Genomic DNA, 22923 nt, shown 5'->3' on the forward strand with positions numbered 1-22923 from the left:
TTAATCACTAATTTTCTACAACTACTGTCCTGATTGAGAACACTAAGGTTCCATTAATCAGGTTACCGACATCCAACTTGCTTAATGAGTATTACTTATACATTTAATAACTCAGCAGTAGTACGTAGTTTTCACTAAAACAAATATACTGTGAAAATAAACACTGCTTTCTAAACTTATTTTGTTTTATTCATCCTATTTACAGCTAAACCGCTCTGATTCAATTGTAAATCGTATGTCCAAAGAATTTAAACGAACACAAATAACAATTGAAGAAAGTGCACAGAAAGTAAACAGTCTATTTGGGCAATTGAAAACAACTCAAGAAAAATTGAATGTAGCAAATGAACAATTAAGTGAAGTGGAAAGTAACAGAAAAAGTTTGCTAAAAGAATTAGAAGAATACCAAAGCTCTCACCATACGCATGATAGCGAAGTATGAAAAAGTGAATTTCTGTGTTATTATTTTAGTTTTTGGTTAAAGTTCTGTTAAATCGAGCAGTTGTTTGTTTCATGCCAAAACACCTGGTCGACCGTTCAGTTGTATATTGAGCGGACTACACGACCCGGCCTATAAATTAATTTAAACTCTAGTACAAACACCAAGTATCGTCTGTTGTATAGGTACGTCACAGTTGTTTGCAATTCAGTACATCAGCTAACCAGCCAGGTTTTCGCATCTGAATTCAAATCTGGTTGAATCATGCAAATCGAAAGAATATTAACGGTTACTAACTATTTTATACTTTTCGCAATTCATTTTTTTATACCCATGTAATTTAAAGATTCTAAAGACCACTTAGTGTAGCTCATTTAGACTAGGTTTCCATGTTGTAAAGATTTATTCTTCATCTTATTTTTCCAAAGACAATTAAATACTAAAATAACAATCCAATTTAGGTCCCCCAAAAACATTTTCTCTGGCAATTCAGACCATTCAATCATATGAAATATGAACTTGACCTCATAATATTCACTCACACAAGTACCTAATTATGTTTTATAGCTGTTGTGGATGCGGAGGAATAGACCAATAATTATAATGTTAAGTCCAATGGTGTCCTTGGACTTTAAATGGACATTCCCTATTGGTCGATATCTGTTCACTTGTTGAATATTGTACAAAATGTTGTTTTCTATTCTATGGTACGATGTGGTATGCTTGGTTAGTATATAAATAGGGTATGTTTGAAATATAATGATTCATATCTCCGAGGCTGTGGCTTGTGTTCTGGACTCAACTGACTGGGCTGGACAGGGAAGCAGGACCAATCAGAACTGTAGGCCGTTCGTTCGTGTTTACGTGTCACTGTAGTCGATCGATAACAAAAGATAAAAATCGACCCCAACTTAAAGCCATAACAATTGGCGACGGTATGGGATAAAAATTTTGAACCTTGTAATTGGACGAGATTCAGGCTAATTGTTTCGACCAATCAGAGTCCAGATTTATCATCAGCGTCCTTGAGCAACATTTGTCATTATTCCTACAGTTAATTTTCATTGCTGGTGCAGAAAAGAAAAAAATGACTACGTTTTCCGGCCAATTACAGCTTCTGCTTGAGCAACAACAGCAGTGTTTCAAAAATAGCCAGTTGAATTTTTTAGAAAATTTACGCACACTGTTGGTAAATTTTCCATGTTTCGGAAATGCAACAGAAGTTGGTAAGTTCATTTCTCATCTGCAGACTGAGCTGGAAAACAACTGCAGAACATATGAAGCTGTTTATAAAAGCCTCTGTGAATCCCGGACGACCAGTGATGTAAACGAGAAAGTTATTCATGATCCGCCCAGTTGTCCAGAAATGTCAAATTCAGAAACATTCCCTGTCGTGGGTTCAAATCCCACTGTTCCTGAGACGTGTACAGACAGTGTTGTACCCAGCTCACAGGAAGATCTCTCATTAAATGCTCATAAATTAATTGCAGTACCCGCCCACAACGGAACAGGGAACAAATCGTGCAGTACACTGAATCCAGCTGTTTCAAATGGTCCTCATCATTCAACAACAGGAGATTCTGACGAATCTTATTATCTAGATCCTCTTGTACCAGAAAATGTGTTAGATGCATCAAATGATGATCAGAAATCTAATACAATTTTGATAGATGTTGATTATCTCAGTGATCAACTGTTTACAAATGAGATTTTCAACAAATCCCATGATAATGTTCCAGAAGAATCAAACGTTGATGACCTCATATCAAGCGACATTGATCCCCACTATTTAATCACTTTCAGTGACTTCTCTGTTCAATCTGACAATTATGTGTTAAATAAAGTCAAATTAATTCTAACTTGGGAATATGAGGACCCAACATTATTTCGTGGGGAGGATGAACCCAGAAAATTTCAAAATCCGGATATCAACTCCGGATCTTCAAAAAAAAGGGGAGGTGTTGTGGATGCGGAGGAATAGACCAATAATTATAATGTTAAGTCCAATGGTGTCCTTGGACTTTAAATGGACATTCCCTATTGGTCGATATCTGTTCACTTGTTGAATATTGTACAAAATGTTGTTTTCTATTCTATGGTACGATGTGGTATGCTTGGTTAGTATATAAATAGGGTATGTTTGAAATATAATGATTCATATCTCCGAGGCTGTGGCTTGTGTTCTGGACTCAACTGACTGGGCTGGACAGGGAAGCAGGACCAATCAGAACTGTAGGCCGTTCGTTCGTGTTTACGTGTCACTGTAGTCGATCGATAACAAAAGATAAAAATCGACCCCAACTTAAAGCCATAACAATTGGCGACGGTATGGGATAAAAATTTTGAACCTTGTAATTGGACGAGATTCAGGCTAATTGTTTCGACCAATCAGAGTCCAGATTTATCATCAGCGTCCTTGAGCAACATTTGTCATTATTCCTACAGTTAATTTTCATTGCTGGTGCAGAAAAGAAAAAAATGACTACGTTTTCCGGCCAATTACAGCTTCTGCTTGAGCAACAACAGCAGTGTTTCAAAAATAGCCAGTTGAATTTTTAGAAAATTTACGCACACTGTTGGTAAATTTTCCATGTTTCGGAAATGCAACAGAAGTTGGTAAGTTCATTTCTCATCTGCAGACTGAGCTGGAAAACAACTGCAGAACATATGAAGCTGTTTATAAAAGCCTCTGTGAATCCCGGACGACCAGTGATGTAAACGAGAAAGTTATTCATGATCCGCCCAGTTGTCCAGAAATGTCAAATTCAGAAACATTCCCTGTCGTGGGTTCAAATCCCACTGTTCCTGAGACGTGTACAGACAGTGTTGTACCCAGCTCACAGGAAGATCTCTCATTAAATGCTCATAAATTAATTGCAGTACCCGCCCACAACGGAACAGGGAACAAATCGTGCAGTACACTGAATCCAGCTGTTTCAAATGGTCCTCATCATTCAACAACAGGAGATTCTGACGAATCTTATTATCTAGATCCTCTTGTACCAGAAAATGTGTTAGATGCATCAAATGATGATCAGAAATCTAATACAATTTTGATAGATGTTGATTATCTCAGTGATCAACTGTTTACAAATGAGATTTTCAACAAATCCCATGATAATGTTCCAGAAGAATCAAACGTTGATGACCTCATATCAAGCGACATTGATCCCCACTATTTAATCACTTTCAGTGACTTCTCTGTTCAATCTGACAATTATGTGTTAAATAAAGTCAAATTAATTCTAACTTGGGAATATGAGGACCCAACATTATTTCGTGTGGGGAGGATGAACCCAGAAAATTTCAAAATCCGGATATCAACTCCGGATCTTCAAAAAAGGGGAGGTGTTGTGGATGCGGAGGAATAGACCAATAATTATAATGTTAAGTCCAATGGTGTCCTTGGACTTTAAATGGACATTCCCTATTGGTCGATATCTGTTCACTTGTTGAATATTGTACAAAATGTTGTTTTCTATTCTATGGTACGATGTGGTATGCTTGGTTAGTATATAAATAGGGTATGTTTGAAATATAATGATTCATATCTCCGAGGCTGTGGCTTGTGTTCTGGACTCAACTGACTGGGCTGGACAGGGAAGCAGGACCAATCAGAACTGTAGGCCGTTCGTTCGTGTTTACGTGTCACTGTAGTCGATCGATAACAAAAGATAAAAATCGACCCCAACTTAAAGCCATAACAATTGGCGACGGTATGGGATAAAAATTTTGAACCTTGTAATTGGACGAGATTCAGGCTAATTGTTTCGACCAATCAGAGTCCAGATTTATCATCAGCGTCCTTGAGCAACATTTGTCATTATTCCTACAGTTAATTTTCATTGCTGGTGCAGAAAAGAAAAAATGACTACGTTTTCCGGCCAATTACAGCTTCTGCTTGAGCAACAACAGCAGTGTTTCAAAAATAGCCAGTTGAATTTTTAGAAAATTTACGCACACTGTTGGTAAATTTTCCATGTTTCGGAAATGCAACAGAAGTTGGTAAGTTCATTTCTCATCTGCAGACTGAGCTGGAAAACAACTGCAGAACATATGAAGCTGTTTATAAAAGCCTCTGTGAATCCCGGACGACCAGTGATGTAAACGAGAAAGTTATTCATGATCCGCCCAGTTGTCCAGAAATGTCAAATTCAGAAACATTCCCTGTCGTGGGTTCAAATCCCACTGTTCCTGAGACGTGTACAGACAGTGTTGTACCCAGCTCACAGGAAGATCTCTCATTAAATGCTCATAAATTAATTGCAGTACCCGCCCACAACGGAACAGGGAACAAATCGTGCAGTACACTGAATCCAGCTGTTTCAAATGGTCCTCATCATTCAACAACAGGAGATTCTGACGAATCTTATTATCTAGATCCTCTTGTACCAGAAAATGTGTTAGATGCATCAAATGATGATCAGAAATCTAATACAATTTTGATAGATGTTGATTATCTCAGTGATCAACTGTTTACAAATGAGATTTTCAACAAATCCCATGATAATGTTCCAGAAGAATCAAACGTTGATGACCTCATATCAAGCGACATTGATCCCCACTATTTAATCACTTTCAGTGACTTCTCTGTTCAATCTGACAATTATGTGTTAAATAAAGTCAAATTAATTCTAACTTGGGAATATGAGGACCCAACATTATTTCGTGGGGAGGATGAACCCAGAAAATTTCAAAATCCGGATATCAACTCCGGATCTTCAAAAAAAGGGGAGGTGTTGTGGATGCGGAGGAATAGACCAATAATTATAATGTTAAGTCCAATGGTGTCCTTGGACTTTAAATGGACATTCCCTATTGGTCGATATCTGTTCACTTGTTGAATATTGTACAAAATGTTGTTTTCTATTCTATGGTACGATGTGGTATGCTTGGTTAGTATATAAATAGGGTATGTTTGAAATATAATGATTCATATCTCCGAGGCTGTGGCTTGTGTTCTGGACTCAACTGACTGGGCTGGACAGGGAAGCAGGACCAATCAGAACTGTAGGCCGTTCGTTCGTGTTTACGTGTCACTGTAGTCGATCGATAACAAAAGATAAAAATCGACCCCAACTTAAAGCCATAACAATTGGCGACGGTATGGGATAAAAATTTTGAACCTTGTAATTGGACGAGATTCAGGCTAATTGTTTCGACCAATCAGAGTCCAGATTTATCATCAGCGTCCTTGAGCAACATTTGTCATTATTCCTACAGTTAATTTTCATTGCTGGTGCAGAAAAGAAAAAAATGACTACGTTTTCCGGCCAATTACAGCTTCTGCTTGAGCAACAACAGCAGTGTTTCAAAAATAGCCAGTTGAATTTTTAGAAAATTTACGCACACTGTTGGTAAATTTTCCATGTTTCGGAAATGCAACAGAAGTTGGTAAGTTCATTTCTCATCTGCAGACTGAGCTGGAAAACAACTGCAGAACATATGAAGCTGTTTATAAAAGCCTCTGTGAATCCCGGACGACCAGTGATGTAAACGAGAAAGTTATTCATGATCCGCCCAGTTGTCCAGAAATGTCAAATTCAGAAACATTCCCTGTCGTGGGTTCAAATCCCACTGTTCCTGAGACGTGTACAGACAGTGTTGTACCCAGCTCACAGGAAGATCTCTCATTAAATGCTCATAAATTAATTGCAGTACCCGCCCACAACGGAACAGGGAACAAATCGTGCAGTACACTGAATCCAGCTGTTTCAAATGGTCCTCATCATTCAACAACAGGAGATTCTGACGAATCTTATTATCTAGATCCTCTTGTACCAGAAAATGTGTTAGATGCATCAAATGATGATCAGAAATCTAATACAATTTTGATAGATGTTGATTATCTCAGTGATCAACTGTTTACAAATGAGATTTTCAACAAATCCCATGATAATGTTCCAGAAGAATCAAACGTTGATGACCTCATATCAAGCGACATTGATCCCCACTATTTAATCACTTTCAGTGACTTCTCTGTTCAATCTGACAATTATGTGTTAAATAAAGTCAAATTAATTCTAACTTGGGAATATGAGGACCCAACATTATTTCGTGGGGAGGATGAACCCAGAAAATTTCAAAATCCGGATATCAACTCCGGATCTTCAAAAAAAGGGGAGGTGTTGTGGATGCGGAGGAATAGACCAATAATTATAATGTTAAGTCCAATGGTGTCCTTGGACTTTAAATGGACATTCCCTATTGGTCGATATCTGTTCACTTGTTGAATATTGTACAAAATGTTGTTTTCTATTCTATGGTACGATGTGGTATGCTTGGTTAGTATATAAATAGGGTATGTTTGAAATATAATGATTCATATCTCCGAGGCTGTGGCTTGTGTTCTGGACTCAACTGACTGGGCTGGACAGGGAAGCAGGACCAATCAGAACTGTAGGCCGTTCGTTCGTGTTTACGTGTCACTGTAGTCGATCGATAACAAAAGATAAAAATCGACCCCAACTTAAAGCCATAACAATTGGCGACGGTATGGGATAAAAATTTTGAACCTTGTAATTGGACGAGATTCAGGCTAATTGTTTCGACCAATCAGAGTCCAGATTTATCATCAGCGTCCTTGAGCAACATTTGTCATTATTCCTACAGTTAATTTTCATTGCTGGTGCAGAAAAGAAAAAAAATGACTACGTTTTCCGGCCAATTACAGCTTCTGCTTGAGCAACAACAGCAGTGTTTCAAAAATAGCCAGTTGAATTTTTAGAAAATTTACGCACACTGTTGGTAAATTTTCCATGTTTCGGAAATGCAACAGAAGTTGGTAAGTTCATTTCTCATCTGCAGACTGAGCTGGAAAACAACTGCAGAACATATGAAGCTGTTTATAAAAGCCTCTGTGAATCCCGGACGACCAGTGATGTAAACGAGAAAGTTATTCATGATCCGCCCAGTTGTCCAGAAATGTCAAATTCAGAAACATTCCCTGTCGTGGGTTCAAATCCCACTGTTCCTGAGACGTGTACAGACAGTGTTGTACCCAGCTCACAGGAAGATCTCTCATTAAATGCTCATAAATTAATTGCAGTACCCGCCCACAACGGAACAGGGAACAAATCGTGCAGTACACTGAATCCAGCTGTTTCAAATGGTCCTCATCATTCAACAACAGGAGATTCTGACGAATCTTATTATCTAGATCCTCTTGTACCAGAAAATGTGTTAGATGCATCAAATGATGATCAGAAATCTAATACAATTTTGATAGATGTTGATTATCTCAGTGATCAACTGTTTACAAATGAGATTTTCAACAAATCCCATGATAATGTTCCAGAAGAATCAAACGTTGATGACCTCATATCAAGCGACATTGATCCCCACTATTTAATCACTTTCAGTGACTTCTCTGTTCAATCTGACAATTATGTGTTAAATAAAGTCAAATTAATTCTAACTTGGGAATATGAGGACCCAACATTATTTCGTGGGGGAGGATGAACCCAGAAAATTTCAAAATCCGGATATCAACTCCGGATCTTCAAAAAAAGGGGAGGTGTTGTGGATGCGGAGGAATAGACCAATAATTATAATGTTAAGTCCAATGGTGTCCTTGGACTTTAAATGGACATTCCCTATTGGTCGATATCTGTTCACTTGTTGAATATTGTACAAAATGTTGTTTTCTATTCTATGGTACGATGTGGTATGCTTGGTTAGTATATAAATAGGGTATGTTTGAAATATAATGATTCATATCTCCGAGGCTGTGGCTTGTGTTCTGGACTCAACTGACTGGGCTGGACAGGGAAGCAGGACCAATCAGAACTGTAGGCCGTTCGTTCGTGTTTACGTGTCACTGTAGTCGATCGATAACAAAAGATAAAAATCGACCCCAACTTAAAGCCATAACAATTGGCGACGGTATGGGATAAAAATTTTGAACCTTGTAATTGGACGAGATTCAGGCTAATTGTTTCGACCAATCAGAGTCCAGATTTATCATCAGCGTCCTTGAGCAACATTTGTCATTATTCCTACAGTTAATTTTCATTGCTGGTGCAGAAAAGAAAAAATGACTACGTTTTCCGGCCAATTACAGCTTCTGCTTGAGCAACAACAGCAGTGTTTCAAAAATAGCCAGTTGAATTTTTAGAAAATTTACGCACACTGTTGGTAAATTTTCCATGTTTCGGAAATGCAACAGAAGTTGGTAAGTTCATTTCTCATCTGCAGACTGAGCTGGAAAACAACTGCAGAACATATGAAGCTGTTTATAAAAGCCTCTGTGAATCCCGGACGACCAGTGATGTAAACGAGAAAGTTATTCATGATCCGCCCAGTTGTCCAGAAATGTCAAATTCAGAAACATTCCCTGTCGTGGGTTCAAATCCCACTGTTCCTGAGACGTGTACAGACAGTGTTGTACCCAGCTCACAGGAAGATCTCTCATTAAATGCTCATAAATTAATTGCAGTACCCGCCCACAACGGAACAGGGAACAAATCGTGCAGTACACTGAATCCAGCTGTTTCAAATGGTCCTCATCATTCAACAACAGGAGATTCTGACGAATCTTATTATCTAGATCCTCTTGTACCAGAAAATGTGTTAGATGCATCAAATGATGATCAGAAATCTAATACAATTTTGATAGATGTTGATTATCTCAGTGATCAACTGTTTACAAATGAGATTTTCAACAAATCCCATGATAATGTTCCAGAAGAATCAAACGTTGATGACCTCATATCAAGCGACATTGATCCCCACTATTTAATCACTTTCAGTGACTTCTCTGTTCAATCTGACAATTATGTGTTAAATAAAGTCAAATTAATTCTAACTTGGGAATATGAGGACCCAACATTATTTCGTGGGGAGGATGAACCCAGAAAATTTCAAAATCCGGATATCAACTCCGGATCTTCAAAAAAAGGGGAGGTGTTGTGGATGCGGAGGAATAGACCAATAATTATAATGTTAAGTCCAATGGTGTCCTTGGACTTTAAATGGACATTCCCTATTGGTCGATATCTGTTCACTTGTTGAATATTGTACAAAATGTTGTTTTCTATTCTATGGTACGATGTGGTATGCTTGGTTAGTATATAAATAGGGTATGTTTGAAATATAATGATTCATATCTCCGAGGCTGTGGCTTGTGTTCTGGACTCAACTGACTGGGCTGGACAGGGAAGCAGGACCAATCAGAACTGTAGGCCGTTCGTTCGTGTTTACGTGTCACTGTAGTCGATCGATAACAAAAGATAAAAATCGACCGCAACTTAAAGCCATAACAATTGGCGACGGGGATGGAGAAAAATTTTGAACCTTGTAATTGGACGAGATTCAGGCTAATTGTTTCGACCAATCTGAGTCCAGATTTATCATCAGCGTCCTTGAGCAACATTTGTCATTATTCCTACAGTTAATTTTCATTGCTGGTGCAGAAAAGAAAAAAATGACTACGTTTTCCGGCCAATTACAGCTTCTGCTTGAGCAACAACAGCAGTGTTTCAAAAATAGCCAGTTAAATTTTTTAGAAAATTTACGCACACTGTTGGTAAATTTTCCATGTTTCGGAAATGCAACAGAAGTTGGTAAGTTCATTTCTCATCTGCAGACTGAGCTGGAAAACAACTGCAGAACATATGAAGCTGTTTATAAAAGCCTCTGTGAATCCCGGACGACCAGTGATGTAAACGAGAAAGTTATTCATGATCCGCCCAGTTGTCCAGAAATGTCAAATTCAGAAACATTCCCTGTCGTGGGTTCAAATCCCACTGTTCCTGAGACGTGTACAGACAGTGTTGTACCCAGCTCACAGGAAGATCTCTCATTAAATGCTCATAAATTAATTGCAGTACCCGCCCACAACGGAACAGGAACAAATCGTGCAGTACACTGAATCCAGCTGTTTCAAATGGTCCTCATCATTCAACAACAGGAGATTCTGACGAATCTTATTATCTAGATCCTCTTGTACCAGAAAATGTGTTAGATGCATCAAATGATGATCAGAAATCTAATACAATTTTGATAGATGTTGATTATCTCAGTGATCAACTGTTTACAAATGAGATTTTCAACAAATCCCATGATAATGTTCCAGAAGAATCAAACGTTGATGACCTCATATCAAGCGACATTGATCCCCACTATTTAATCACTTTCAGTGACTTCTCTGTTCAATCTGACAATTATGTGTTAAATAAAGTCAAATTAATTCTAACTTGGGAATATGAGGACCCAACATTATTTCGTGGGGGAGGATGAACCCAGAAAATTTCAAAATCCGGATATCAACTCCGGATCTTCAAAAAAAAGGGGAGGTGTTGTGGATGCGGAGGAATAGACCAATAATTATCATGTTAAGTCCAATGGTGTCCTTGGACTTTAAATGGACATTTCCTATTGGTCGATATCTGTTCACTTGTTGAATATTGTACAAAATGTTGTTTTCTATTCTATGGTACGATGTGGTATGCTTGGTTAGTATATAAATAGGGTATGTTTGAAATATAATGATTCATATCTCCGAGGCTGTGGCTTGTGTTCTGGACTCAACTGACTGGGCTGGACAGGGAAGCAGGACCAATCAGAACTGTAGGCCGTTCGTTCGTGTTTACGTGTCACTGTAGTCGATCGATAACAAAAGATAAAAATCGACCCCAACTTAAAGCCATAACAATTGGCGACGGTATGGGATAAAAATTTTGAACCTTGTAATTGGACGAGATTCAGGCTAATTGTTTCGACCAATCAGAGTCCAGATTTATCATCAGAGTCCTTGAGCAACATTTGTCATTATTCCTACAGTTAATTTTCATTGCTGGTGCAGAAAAGAAAAAAATGACTACGTTTTCCGGCCAATTACAGCTTCTGCTTGAGCAACAACAGCAGTGTTTCAAAAATAGCCAGTTGAATTTTTAGAAAATTTACGCACACTGTTGGTAAATTTTCCATGTTTCGGAAATGCAACAGAAGTTGGTAAGTTCATTTCTCATCTGCAGACTGAGCTGGAAAACAACTGCAGAACATATGAAGCTGTTTATAAAAGCCTCTGTGAATCCCGGACGACCAGTGATGTAAACGAGAAAGTTATTCATGATCCGCCCAGTTGTCCAGAAATGTCAAATTCAGAAACATTCCCTGTCGTGGGTTCAAATCCCACTGTTCCTGAGACGTGTACAGACAGTGTTGTACCCAGCTCACAGGAAGATCTCTCATTAAATGCTCATAAATTAATTGCAGTACCCGCCCACAACGGAACAGGGAACAAATCGTGCAGTACACTGAATCCAGCTGTTTCAAATGGTCCTCATCATTCAACAACAGGAGATTCTGACGAATCTTATTATCTAGATCCTCTTGTACCAGAAAATGTGTTAGATGCATCAAATGATGATCAGAAATCTAATACAATTTTGATAGATGTTGATTATCTCAGTGATCAACTGTTTACAAATGAGATTTTCAACAAATCCCATGATAATGTTCCAGAAGAATCAAACGTTGATGACCTCATATCAAGCGACATTGATCCCCACTATTTAATCACTTTCAGTGACTTCTCTGTTCAATCTGACAATTATGTGTTAAATAAAGTCAAATTAATTCTAACTTGGGAATATGAGGACCCAACATTATTTCGTGGGGAGGATGAACCCAGAAAATTTCAAAATCCGGATATCAACTCCGGATCTTCAAAAAAAAGGGGAGGTGTTGTGGATGCGGAGGAATAGACCAATAATTATAATGTTAAGTCCAATGGTGTCCTTGGACTTTAAATGGACATTCCTATTGGTCGATATCTGTTCACTTGTTGAATATTGTACAAAATGTTGTTTTCTATTCTATGGTACGATGTGGTATGCTTGGTTAGTATATAAATAGGGTATGTTTGAAATATAATGATTCATATCTCCGAGGCTGTGGCTTGTGTTCTGGACTCAACTGACTGGGCTGGACAGGGAAGCAGGACCAATCAGAACTGTAGGCCGTTCGTTCGTGTTTACGTGTCACTGTAGTCGATCGATAACAAAAGATAAAAATCGACCCCAACTTAAAGCCATAACAATTGGCGACGGTATGGGATAAAAATTTTGAACCTTGTAATTGGACGAGATTCAGGCTAATTGTTTCGACCAATCAGAGTCCAGATTTATCATCAGCGTCCTTGAGCAACATTTGTCATTATTCCTACAGTTAATTTTCATTGCTGGTGCAGAAAAGAAAAAAATGACTACGTTTTCCGGCCAATTACAGCTTCTGCTTGAGCAACAACAGCAGTGTTTCAAAAATAGCCAGTTGAATTTTTTAGAAAATTTACGCACACTGTTGGTAAATTTTCCATGTTTCGGAAATGCAACAGAAGTTGGTAAGTTCATTTCTCATCTGCAGACTGAGCTGGAAAACAACTGCAGAACATATGAAGCTGTTTATAAAAGCCTCTGTGAATCCCGGACGACCAGTGATGTAAACGAGAAAGTTATTCATGATCCGCCCAGTTGTCCAGAAATGTCAAATTCAGAAACATTCCCTGTCGTGGGTTCAAATCCCACTGTTCCTGAGACGTGTACAGACAGTGTTGTACCCAGCTCACAGGAAGATCTCTCATTAAATGCTCATAAATTAATTGCAGTACCCGCCCACAACGGAACAGGGAACAAATCGTGCAGTACACTGAATCCAGCTGTTTCAAATGGTCCTCATCATTCAACAACAGGAGATTCTGACGAATCTTATTATCTAGATCCTCTTGTACCAGAAAATGTGTTAGATGCATCAAATGATGATCAGAAATCTAATACAATTTTGATAGATGTTGATTATCTCAGTGATCAACTGTTTACAAATGAGATTTTCAACAAATCCCATGATAATGTTCCAGAAGAATCAAACGTTGATGACCTCATATCAAGCGACATTGATCCCCACTATTTAATCACTTTCAGTGACTTCTCTGTTCAATCTGACAATTATGTGTTAAATAAAGTCAAATTAATTCTAACTTGGGAATATGAGGACCCAACATTATTTCGTGGGGGAGGATGAACCCAGAAAATTTCAAAATCCGGATATCAACTCCGGATCTTCAAAAAAAAGGGGAGGTGTTGTGGATGCGGAGGAATAGACCAATAATTATAATGTTAAGTCCAATGGTGTCCTTGGACTTTAAATGGACATTCCCTATTGGTCGATATCTGTTCACTTGTTGAATATTGTACAAAATGTTGTTTTCTATTCTATGGTACGATGTGGTATGCTTGGTTAGTATATAAATAGGGTATGTTTGAAATATAATGATTCATATCTCCGAGGCTGTGGCTTGTGTTCTGGACTCAACTGACTGGGCTGGACAGGGAAGCAGGACCAATCAGAACTGTAGGCCGTTCGTTCGTGTTTACGTGTCACTGTAGTCGATCGATAACAAAAGATAAAAATCGACCCCAACTTAAAGCCATAACAATTGGCGACGGTATGGGATAAAAATTTTGAACCTTGTAATTGGACGAGATTCAGGCTAATTGTTTCGACCAATCAGAGTCCAGATTTATCATCAGCGTCCTTGAGCAACATTTGTCATTATTCCTACAGTTAATTTTCATTGCTGGTGCAGAAAAGAAAAAATGACTACGTTTTCCGGCCAATTACAGCTTCTGCTTGAGCAACAACAGCAGTGTTTCAAAAATAGCCAGTTGAATTTTTTAGAAAATTTACGCACACTGTTGGTAAATTTTCCATGTTTCGGAAATGCAACAGAAGTTGGTAAGTTCATTTCTCATCTGCAGACTGAGCTGGAAAACAACTGCAGAACATATGAAGCTGTTTATAAAAGCCTCTGTGAATCCCGGACGACCAGTGATGTAAACGAGAAAGTTATTCATGATCCGCCCAGTTGTCCAGAAATGTCAAATTCAGAAACATTCCCTGTCGTGGGTTCAAATCCCACTGTTCCTGAGACGTGTACAGACAGTGTTGTACCCAGCTCACAGGAAGATCTCTCATTAAATGCTCATAAATTAATTGCAGTACCCGCCCACAACGGAACAGGGAACAAATCGTGCAGTACACTGAATCCAGCTGTTTCAAATGGTCCTCATCATTCAACAACAGGAGATTCTGACGAATCTTATTATCTAGATCCTCTTGTACCAGAAAATGTGTTAGATGCATCAAATGATGATCAGAAATCTAATACAATTTTGATAGATGTTGATTATCTCAGTGATCAACTGTTTACAAATGAGATTTTCAACAAATCCCATGATAATGTTCCAGAAGAATCAAACGTTGATGACCTCATATCAAGCGACATTGATCCCCACTATTTAATCACTTTCAGTGACTTCTCTGTTCAATGTGACAATTATGTGTTAAATAAAGTCAAATTAATTCTAACTTGGGAATATGAGGACCCAACATTATTTCGTGGGGGAGGATGAACCCAGAAAATTTCAAAATCCGGATATCAACTCCGGATCTTCAAAAAAAAGGGGAGGTGTTGTGGATGCGGAGGAATAGACCAATAATTATAATGTTAAGTCCAATGGTGTCCTTGGACTTTAAATGGACATTCCTATTGGTCGATATCTGTTCACTTGTTGAATATTGTACAAAATGTTGTTTTCTATTCTATGGTACGATGTGGTATGCTTGGTTAGTATATAAATAGGGTATGTTTGAAATATAATGATTCATATCTCCGAGGCTGTGGCTTGTGTTCTGGACTCAACTGACTGGGCTGGACAGGGAAGCAGGACCAATCAGAACTGTAGGCCGTTCGTTCGTGTTTACGTGTCACTGTAGTCGATCGATAACAAAAGATAAAAATCGACCCCAACTTAAAGCCATAACAATTGGCGACGGTATGGGATAAAAATTTTGAACCTTGTAATTGGACGAGATTCAGGCTAATTGTTTCGACCAATCAGAGTCCAGATTTATCATCAGCGTCCTTGAGCAACATTTGTCATTATTCCTACAGTTAATTTTCATTGCTGGTGCAGAAAAGAAAAAATGACTACCTTTTCCGGTGAATTACAGCTTCTACTTGAGCAACAACAGCAGTGTTTCAAAAATAGCCAGTTGAATTTTTTAGAAAATTTACGCACACTGTTGGTAAATTTTCCATGTTTCGGAAATGCAACAGAAGTTGGTAAGTTCATTTCTCATCTGCAGACTGAGCTGGAAAACAACTGCAGAACATATGAAGCTGTTTATAAAAGCCTCTGTGAATCCCGGACGACCAGTGATGTAAACGAGAAAGTTATTCATGATCCGCCCAGTTGTCCAGAAATGTCAAATTCAGAAACATTCCCTGTCGTGGGTTCAAATCCCACTGTTCCTGAGACGTGTACAGACAGTGTTGTACCCAGCTCACAGGAAGATCTCTCATTAAATGCTCATAAATTAATTGCAGTACCCGCCCACAACGGAACAGGGAACAAATCGTGCAGTACACTGAATCCAGCTGTTTCAAATGGTCCTCATCATTCAACAACAGGAGATTCTGACGAATCTTATTATCTAGATCCTCTTGTACCAGAAAATGTGTTAGATGCATCAAATGATGATCAGAAATCTAATACAATTTTGATAGATGTTGATTATCTCAGTGATCAACTGTTTACAAATGAGATTTTCAACAAATCCCATGATAATGTTCCAGAAGAATCAAACGTTGATGACCTCATATCAAGCGACATTGATCCCCACTATTTAATCACTTTCAGTGACTTCTCTGTTCAATGTGACAATTATGTGTTAAATAAAGTCAAATTAATTCTAACTTGGGAATATGAGGACCCAACATTATTTCGTGGGGGAGGATGAACCCAGAAAATTTCAAAATCCGGATATCAACTCCGGATCTTCAAAAAAAGGGGAGGTGTTGTGGATGCGGAGGAATAGACCAATAATTATAATGTTAAGTCCAATGGTGTCCTTGGACTTTAAATGGACATTCCCTATTGGTCGATATCTGTTCACTTGTTGAATATTGTACAAAATGTTGTTTTCTATTCTATGGTACGATGTGGTATGCTTGGTTAGTATATAAATAGGGTATGTTTGAAATATAATGATTCATATCTCCGAGGCTGTGGCTTGTGTTCTGGACTCAACTGACTGGGCTGGACAGGGAAGCAGGACCAATCAGAACTGTAGGCCGTTCGTTCGTGTTTACGTGTCACTGTAGTCGATCGATAACAAAAGATAAAAATCGACCCCAACTTAAAGCCATAACAATTGGCGACGGTATGGGATAAAAATTTTGAACCTTGTAATTGGACGAGATTCAGGCTAATTGTTTCGACCAATCAGAGTCCAGATTTATCATCAGCGTCCTTGAGCAACATTTGTCATTATTCCTACAGTTAATTTTCATTGCTGGTGCAGAAAAGAAAAAAATGACTACGTTTTCCGGCCAATTACAGCTTCTGCTTGAGCAACAACAGCAGTGTTTCAAAAATAGCCAGTTGAATTTTTAGAAAATTTACGCACACTGTTGGTAAATTTTCCATGTTTCGGAAATGCAACAGAAGTTGGTAAGTTCATTTCTCATCTGCAGACTGAGCTGGAAAACAACTGCAGAACATATGAAGCTGTTTATAAAAGCCTCTGTGAATCCCGGACGACCAGTGATGTAAACGAGAAAGTTATTCATGATCCGCCCAGTTGTCCAGAAATGTCAAATTCAGAAACATTCCCTGTCGTGGGTTCAAATCCCACTGTTCCTGAGACGTGTACAGACAGTGTTGTACCCAGCTCACAGGAAGATCTCTCATTAAATGCTCATAAATTAATTGCAGTACCCGCCCACAACGGAACAGGGAACAAATCGTGCAGTACACTGAATCCAGCTGTTTCAAATGGTCCTCATCATTCAACAACAGGAGATTCTGACGAATCTTATTATCTAGATCCTCTTGTACCAGAAAATGTGTTAGATGCATCAAATGATGATCAGAAATCTAATACAATTTTGATAGATGTTGATTATCTCAGTGATCAACTGTTTACAAATGAGATTTTCAACAAATCCCATGATAATGTTCCAGAAGAATCAAACGTTGATGACCTCATATCAAGCGACATTGATCCCCACTATTTAATCACTTTCAGTGACTTCTCTGTTCAATCTGACAATTATGTGTTAAATAAAGTCAAATTAATTCTAACTTGGGAATATGAGGACCCAACATTATTTCGTGGGGAGGATGAACCCAGAAAATTTCAAAATCCGGATATCAACTCCGGATCTTCAAAAAAGGGGAGGTGTTGTGGATGCGGAGGAATAGACCAATAATTATAATGTTAAGTCCAATGGTGTCCTTGGACTTTAAATGGACATTCCTATTGGTCGATATCTGTTCACTTGTTGAATATTGTACAAAATGTTGTTTTCTATTCTATGGTACGATGTGGTATGCTTGGTTAGTATATAAATAGGGTATGTTTGAAATATAATGATTCATATCTCCGAGGCTGTGGCTTGTGTTCTGGACTCAACTGACTGGGCTGGACAGGGAAGCAGGACCAATCAGAACTGTAGGCCGTTCGTTCGTGTTTACGTGTCACTGTAGTCGATCGATAACAAAAGATAAAAATCGACCCCAACTTAAAGCCATAACAATTGGCGACGGTATGGGATAAAAATTTTGAACCTTGTAATTGGACGAGATTCAGGCTAATTGTTTCGACCAATCAGAGTCCAGATTTATCATCAGCGTCCTTGAGCAACATTTGTCATTATTCCTACAGTTAATTTTCATTGCTGGTGCAGAAAAGAAAAAAATGACTACGTTTTCCGGCCAATTACAGCTTCTGCTTGAGCAACAACAGCAGTGTTTCAAAAATAGCCAGTTGAATTTTTTAGAAAATTTACGCACACTGTTGGTAAATTTTCCATGTTTCGGAAATGCAACAGAAGTTGGTAAGTTCATTTCTCATCTGCAGACTGAGCTGGAAAACAACTGCAGAACATATGAAGCTGTTTATAAAAGCCTCTGTGAATCCCGGACGACCAGTGATGTAAACGAGAAAGTTATTCATGATCCGCCCAGTTGTCCAGAAATGTCAAATTCAGAAACATTCCCTGTCGTGGGTTCAAATCCCACTGTTCCTGAGACGTGTACAGACAGTGTTGTACCCAGCTCACAGGAAGATCTCTCATTAAATGCTCATAAATTAATTGCAGTACCCGCCCACAACGGAACAGGGAACAAATCGTGCAGTACACTGAATCCAGCTGTTTCAAATGGTCCTCATCATTCAACAACAGGAGATTCTGACGAATCTTATTATCTAGATCCTCTTGTACCAGAAAATGTGTTAGATGCATCAAATGATGATCAGAAATCTAATACAATTTTGATAGATGTTGATTATCTCAGTGATCAACTGTTTACAAATGAGATTTTCAACAAATCCCATGATAATGTTCCAGAAGAATCAAACGTTGATGACCTCATATCAAGCGACATTGATCCCCACTATTTAATCACTTTCAGTGACTTCTCTGTTCAATCTGACAATTATGTGTTAAATAAAGTCAAATTAATTCTAACTTGGGAATATGAGGACCCAACATTATTTCGTGGGGGAGGATGAACCCAGAAAATTTCAAAATCCGGATATCAACTCCGGATCTTCAAAAAAAGGGGAGGTGTTGTGGATGCGGAGGAATAGACCAATAATTATAATGTTAAGTCCAATGGTGTCCTTGGACTTTAAATGGACATTCCTATTGGTCGATATCTGTTCACTTGTTGAATATTGTACAAAATGTTGTTTTCTATTCTATGGTACGATGTGGTATGCTTGGTTAGTATATAAATAGGGTATGTTTGAAATATAATGATTCATATCTCCGAGGCTGTGGCTTGTGTTCTGGACTCAACTGACTGGGCTGGACAGGGAAGCAGGACCAATCAGAACTGTAGGCCGTTCGTTCGTGTTTACGTGTCACTGTAGTCGATCGATAACAAAAGATAAAAATCGACCCCAACTTAAAGCCATAACAATTGGCGACGGTATGGGATAAAAATTTTGAACCTTGTAATTGGACGAGATTCAGGCTAATTGTTTCGACCAATCAGAGTCCAGATTTATCATCAGAGTCCTTGAGCAACATTTGTCATTATTCCTACAGTTAATTTTCATTGCTGGTGCAGAAAAGAAAAAAATGACTACGTTTTCCGGCCAATTACAGCTTCTGCTTGAGCAACAACAGCAGTGTTTCAAAAATAGCCAGTTGAATTTTTAGAAAATTTACGCACACTGTTGGTAAATTTTCCATGTTTCGGAAATGCAACAGAAGTTGGTAAGTTCATTTCTCATCTGCAGACTGAGCTGGAAAACAACTGCAGAACATATGAAGCTGTTTATAAAAGCCTCTGTGAATCCCGGACGACCAGTGATGTAAACGAGAAAGTTATTCATGATCCGCCCAGTTGTCCAGAAATGTCAAATTCAGAAACATTCCCTGTCGTGGGTTCAAATCCCACTGTTCCTGAGACGTGTACAGACAGTGTTGTACCCAGCTCACAGGAAGATCTCTCATTAAATGCTCATAAATTAATTGCAGTACCCGCCCACAACGGAACAGGGAACAAATCGTGCAGTACACTGAATCCAGCTGTTTCAAATGGTCCTCATCATTCAACAACAGGAGATTCTGACGAATCTTATTATCTAGATCCTCTTGTACCAGAAAATGTGTTAGATGCATCAAATGATGATCAGAAATCTAATACAATTTTGATAGATGTTGATTATCTCAGTGATCAACTGTTTACAAATGAGATTTTCAACAAATCCCATGATAATGTTCCAGAAGAATCAAACGTTGATGACCTCATATCAAGCGACATTGATCCCCACTATTTAATCACTTTCAGTGACTTCTCTGTTCAATCTGACAATTATGTGTTAAATAAAGTCAAATTAATTCTAACTTGGGAATATGAGGACCCAACATTATTTCGTGGGGAGGATGAACCCAGAAAATTTCAAAATCCGGATATCAACTCCGGATCTTCAAAAAAAGGGGAGGTGTTGTGGATGCGGAGGAATAGACCAATAATTATAATGTTAAGTCCAATGGTGTCCTTGGACTTTAAATGGACATTCCCTATTGGTCGATATCTGTTCACTTGTTGAATATTGTACAAAATGTTGTTTTCTATTCTATGGTACGATGTGGTATGCTTGGTTAGTATATAAATAGGGTATGTTTGAAATATAATGATTCATATCTCCGAGGCTGTGGCTTGTGTTCTGGACTCAACTGACTGGGCTGGACAGGGAAGCAGGACCAATCAGAACTGTAGGCCGTTCGTTCGTGTTTACGTGTCACTGTAGTCGATCGATAACAAAAGATAAAAATCGACCCCAACTTAAAGCCATAACAATTGGCGACGGTATGGGATAAAAATTTTGAACCTTGTAATTGGACGAGATTCAGGCTAATTGTTTCGACCAATCAGAGTCCAGATTTATCATCAGCGTCCTTGAGCAACATTTGTCATTATTCCTACAGTTAATTTTCATTGCTGGTGCAGAAAAGAAAAAAATGACTACGTTTTCCGGCCAATTACAGCTTCTGCTTGAGCAACAACAGCAGTGTTTCAAAAATAGCCAGTTGAATTTTTTAGAAAATTTACGCACACTGTTGGTAAATTTTCCATGTTTCGGAAATGCAACAGAAGTTGGTAAGTTCATTTCTCATCTGCAGACTGAGCTGGAAAACAACTGCAGAACATATGAAGCTGTTTATAAAAGCCTCTGTGAATCCCGGACGACCAGTGATGTAAACGAGAAAGTTATTCATGATCCGCCCAGTTGTCCAGAAATGTCAAATTCAGAAACATTCCCTGTCGTGGGTTCAAATCCCACTGTTCCTGAGACGTGTACAGACAGTGTTGTACCCAGCTCACAGGAAGATCTCTCATTAAATGCTCATAAATTAATTGCAGTACCCGCCCACAACGGAACAGGGAACAAATCGTGCAGTACACTGAATCCAGCTGTTTCAAATGGTCCTCATCATTCAACAACAGGAGATTCTGACGAATCTTATTATCTAGATCCTCTTGTACCAGAAAATGTGTTAGATGCATCAAATGATGATCAGAAATCTAATACAATTTTGATAGATGTTGATTATCTCAGTGATCAACTGTTTACAAATGAGATTTTCAACAAATCCCATGATAATGTTCCAGAAGAATCAAACGTTGATGACCTCATATCAAGCGACATTGATCCCCACTATTTAATCACTTTCAGTGACTTCTCTGTTCAATCTGACAATTATGTGTTAAATAAAGTCAAATTAATTCTAACTTGGGAATATGAGGACCCAACATTATTTCGTGGGGGAGGATGAACCCAGAAAATTTCAAAATCCGGATATCAACTCCGGATCTTCAAAAAAAGGGGAGGTGTTGTGGATGCGGAGGAATAGACCAATAATTATAATGTTAAGTCCAATGGTGTCCTTGGACTTTAAATGGACATTCCTATTGGTCGATATCTGTTCACTTGTTGAATATTGTACAAAATGTTGTTTTCTATTCTATGGTACGATGTGGTATGCTTGGTTAGTATATAAATAGGGTATGTTTGAAATATAATGATTCATATCTCCGAGGCTGTGGCTTGTGTTCTGGACTCAACTGACTGGGCTGGACAGGGAAGCAGGACCAATCAGAACTGTAGGCCGTTCGTTCGTGTTTACGTGTCACTGTAGTCGATCGATAACAAAAGATAAAAATCGACCCCAACTTAAAGCCATAACAATTGGCGACGGTATGGGATAAAAATTTTGAACCTTGTAATTGGACGAGATTCAGGCTAATTGTTTCGACCAATCAGAGTCCAGATTTATCATCAGCGTCCTTGAGCAACATTTGTCATTATTCCTACAGTTAATTTTCATTGCTGGTGCAGAAAAGAAAAAATGACTACGTTTTCCGGCCAATTACAGCTTCTGCTTGAGCAACAACAGCAGTGTTTCAAAAATAGCCAGTTGAATTTTTTAGAAAATTTACGCACACTGTTGGTAAATTTTCCATGTTTCGGAAATGCAACAGAAGTTGGTAAGTTCATTTCTCATCTGCAGACTGAGCTGGAAAACAACTGCAGAACATATGAAGCTGTTTATAAAAGCCTCTGTGAATCCCGGACGACCAGTGATGTAAACGAGAAAGTTATTCATGATCCGCCCAGTTGTCCAGAAATGTCAAATTCAGAAACATTCCCTGTCGTGGGTTCAAATCCCACTGTTCCTGAGACGTGTACAGACAGTGTTGTACCCAGCTCACAGGAAGATCTCTCATTAAATGCTCATAAATTAATTGCAGTACCCGCCCACAACGGAACAGGGAACAAATCGTGCAGTACACTGAATCCAGCTGTTTCAAATGGTCCTCATCATTCAACAACAGGAGATTCTGACGAATCTTATTATCTAGATCCTCTTGTACCAGAAAATGTGTTAGATGCATCAAATG

At 38.5% G+C, this 22923-nt stretch overlaps 3 protein-coding genes across 3 annotated transcripts in view; all 3 read left to right on the top strand.

The window, feature by feature from the left end:
• MS3_00010343 (uncharacterized protein) overlaps positions 1-22923 on the top strand; it is a gene marked incomplete at both ends in the record, with an annotated part of 80642 nt that overhangs the window by 23824 nt on the left and 33895 nt on the right. Inside the window, one exon of the mRNA XM_035734294.2 lies at positions 206-436. Coding sequence (XP_035588931.2) covers positions 206-436 — 231 coding nt within the window. The remainder of the gene's footprint in view (positions 1-205; positions 437-22923) is intronic.
• Positions 11199-12329, top strand: MS3_00003210 (uncharacterized protein). Its single transcript, XM_051210939.1, has one exon. The coding sequence runs from the start codon at positions 11533-11535 to the stop codon at positions 12145-12147; it is 615 nt and encodes a 204-aa protein (XP_051070963.1). The 5' UTR covers positions 11199-11532; the 3' UTR covers positions 12148-12329.
• Positions 17877-19279, top strand: MS3_00003211 (uncharacterized protein). The gene has a single exon (XM_051210940.1). It carries the CDS (start codon positions 18203-18205, stop codon positions 19016-19018), a length of 816 nt encoding a protein of 271 aa, XP_051070964.1. The 5' UTR covers positions 17877-18202; the 3' UTR covers positions 19019-19279.

Source organism: Schistosoma haematobium, chromosome ZW (genome assembly GCF_000699445.3).
Source record: "Schistosoma haematobium chromosome ZW, whole genome shotgun sequence".
NCBI lineage: Eukaryota > Metazoa > Platyhelminthes > Trematoda > Strigeidida > Schistosomatidae > Schistosoma > Schistosoma haematobium.

Coding starts and splice junctions, on each gene's coding strand:
- MS3_00003211 (XM_051210940.1), top strand. CDS start 18,203: ATGACTACGTTTTCCGGCCAATTACAGCTTCTGCTTGAGCAACAACAG.
- MS3_00003210 (XM_051210939.1), top strand. CDS start 11,533: ATGTCAAATTCAGAAACATTCCCTGTCGTGGGTTCAAATCCCACTGTT.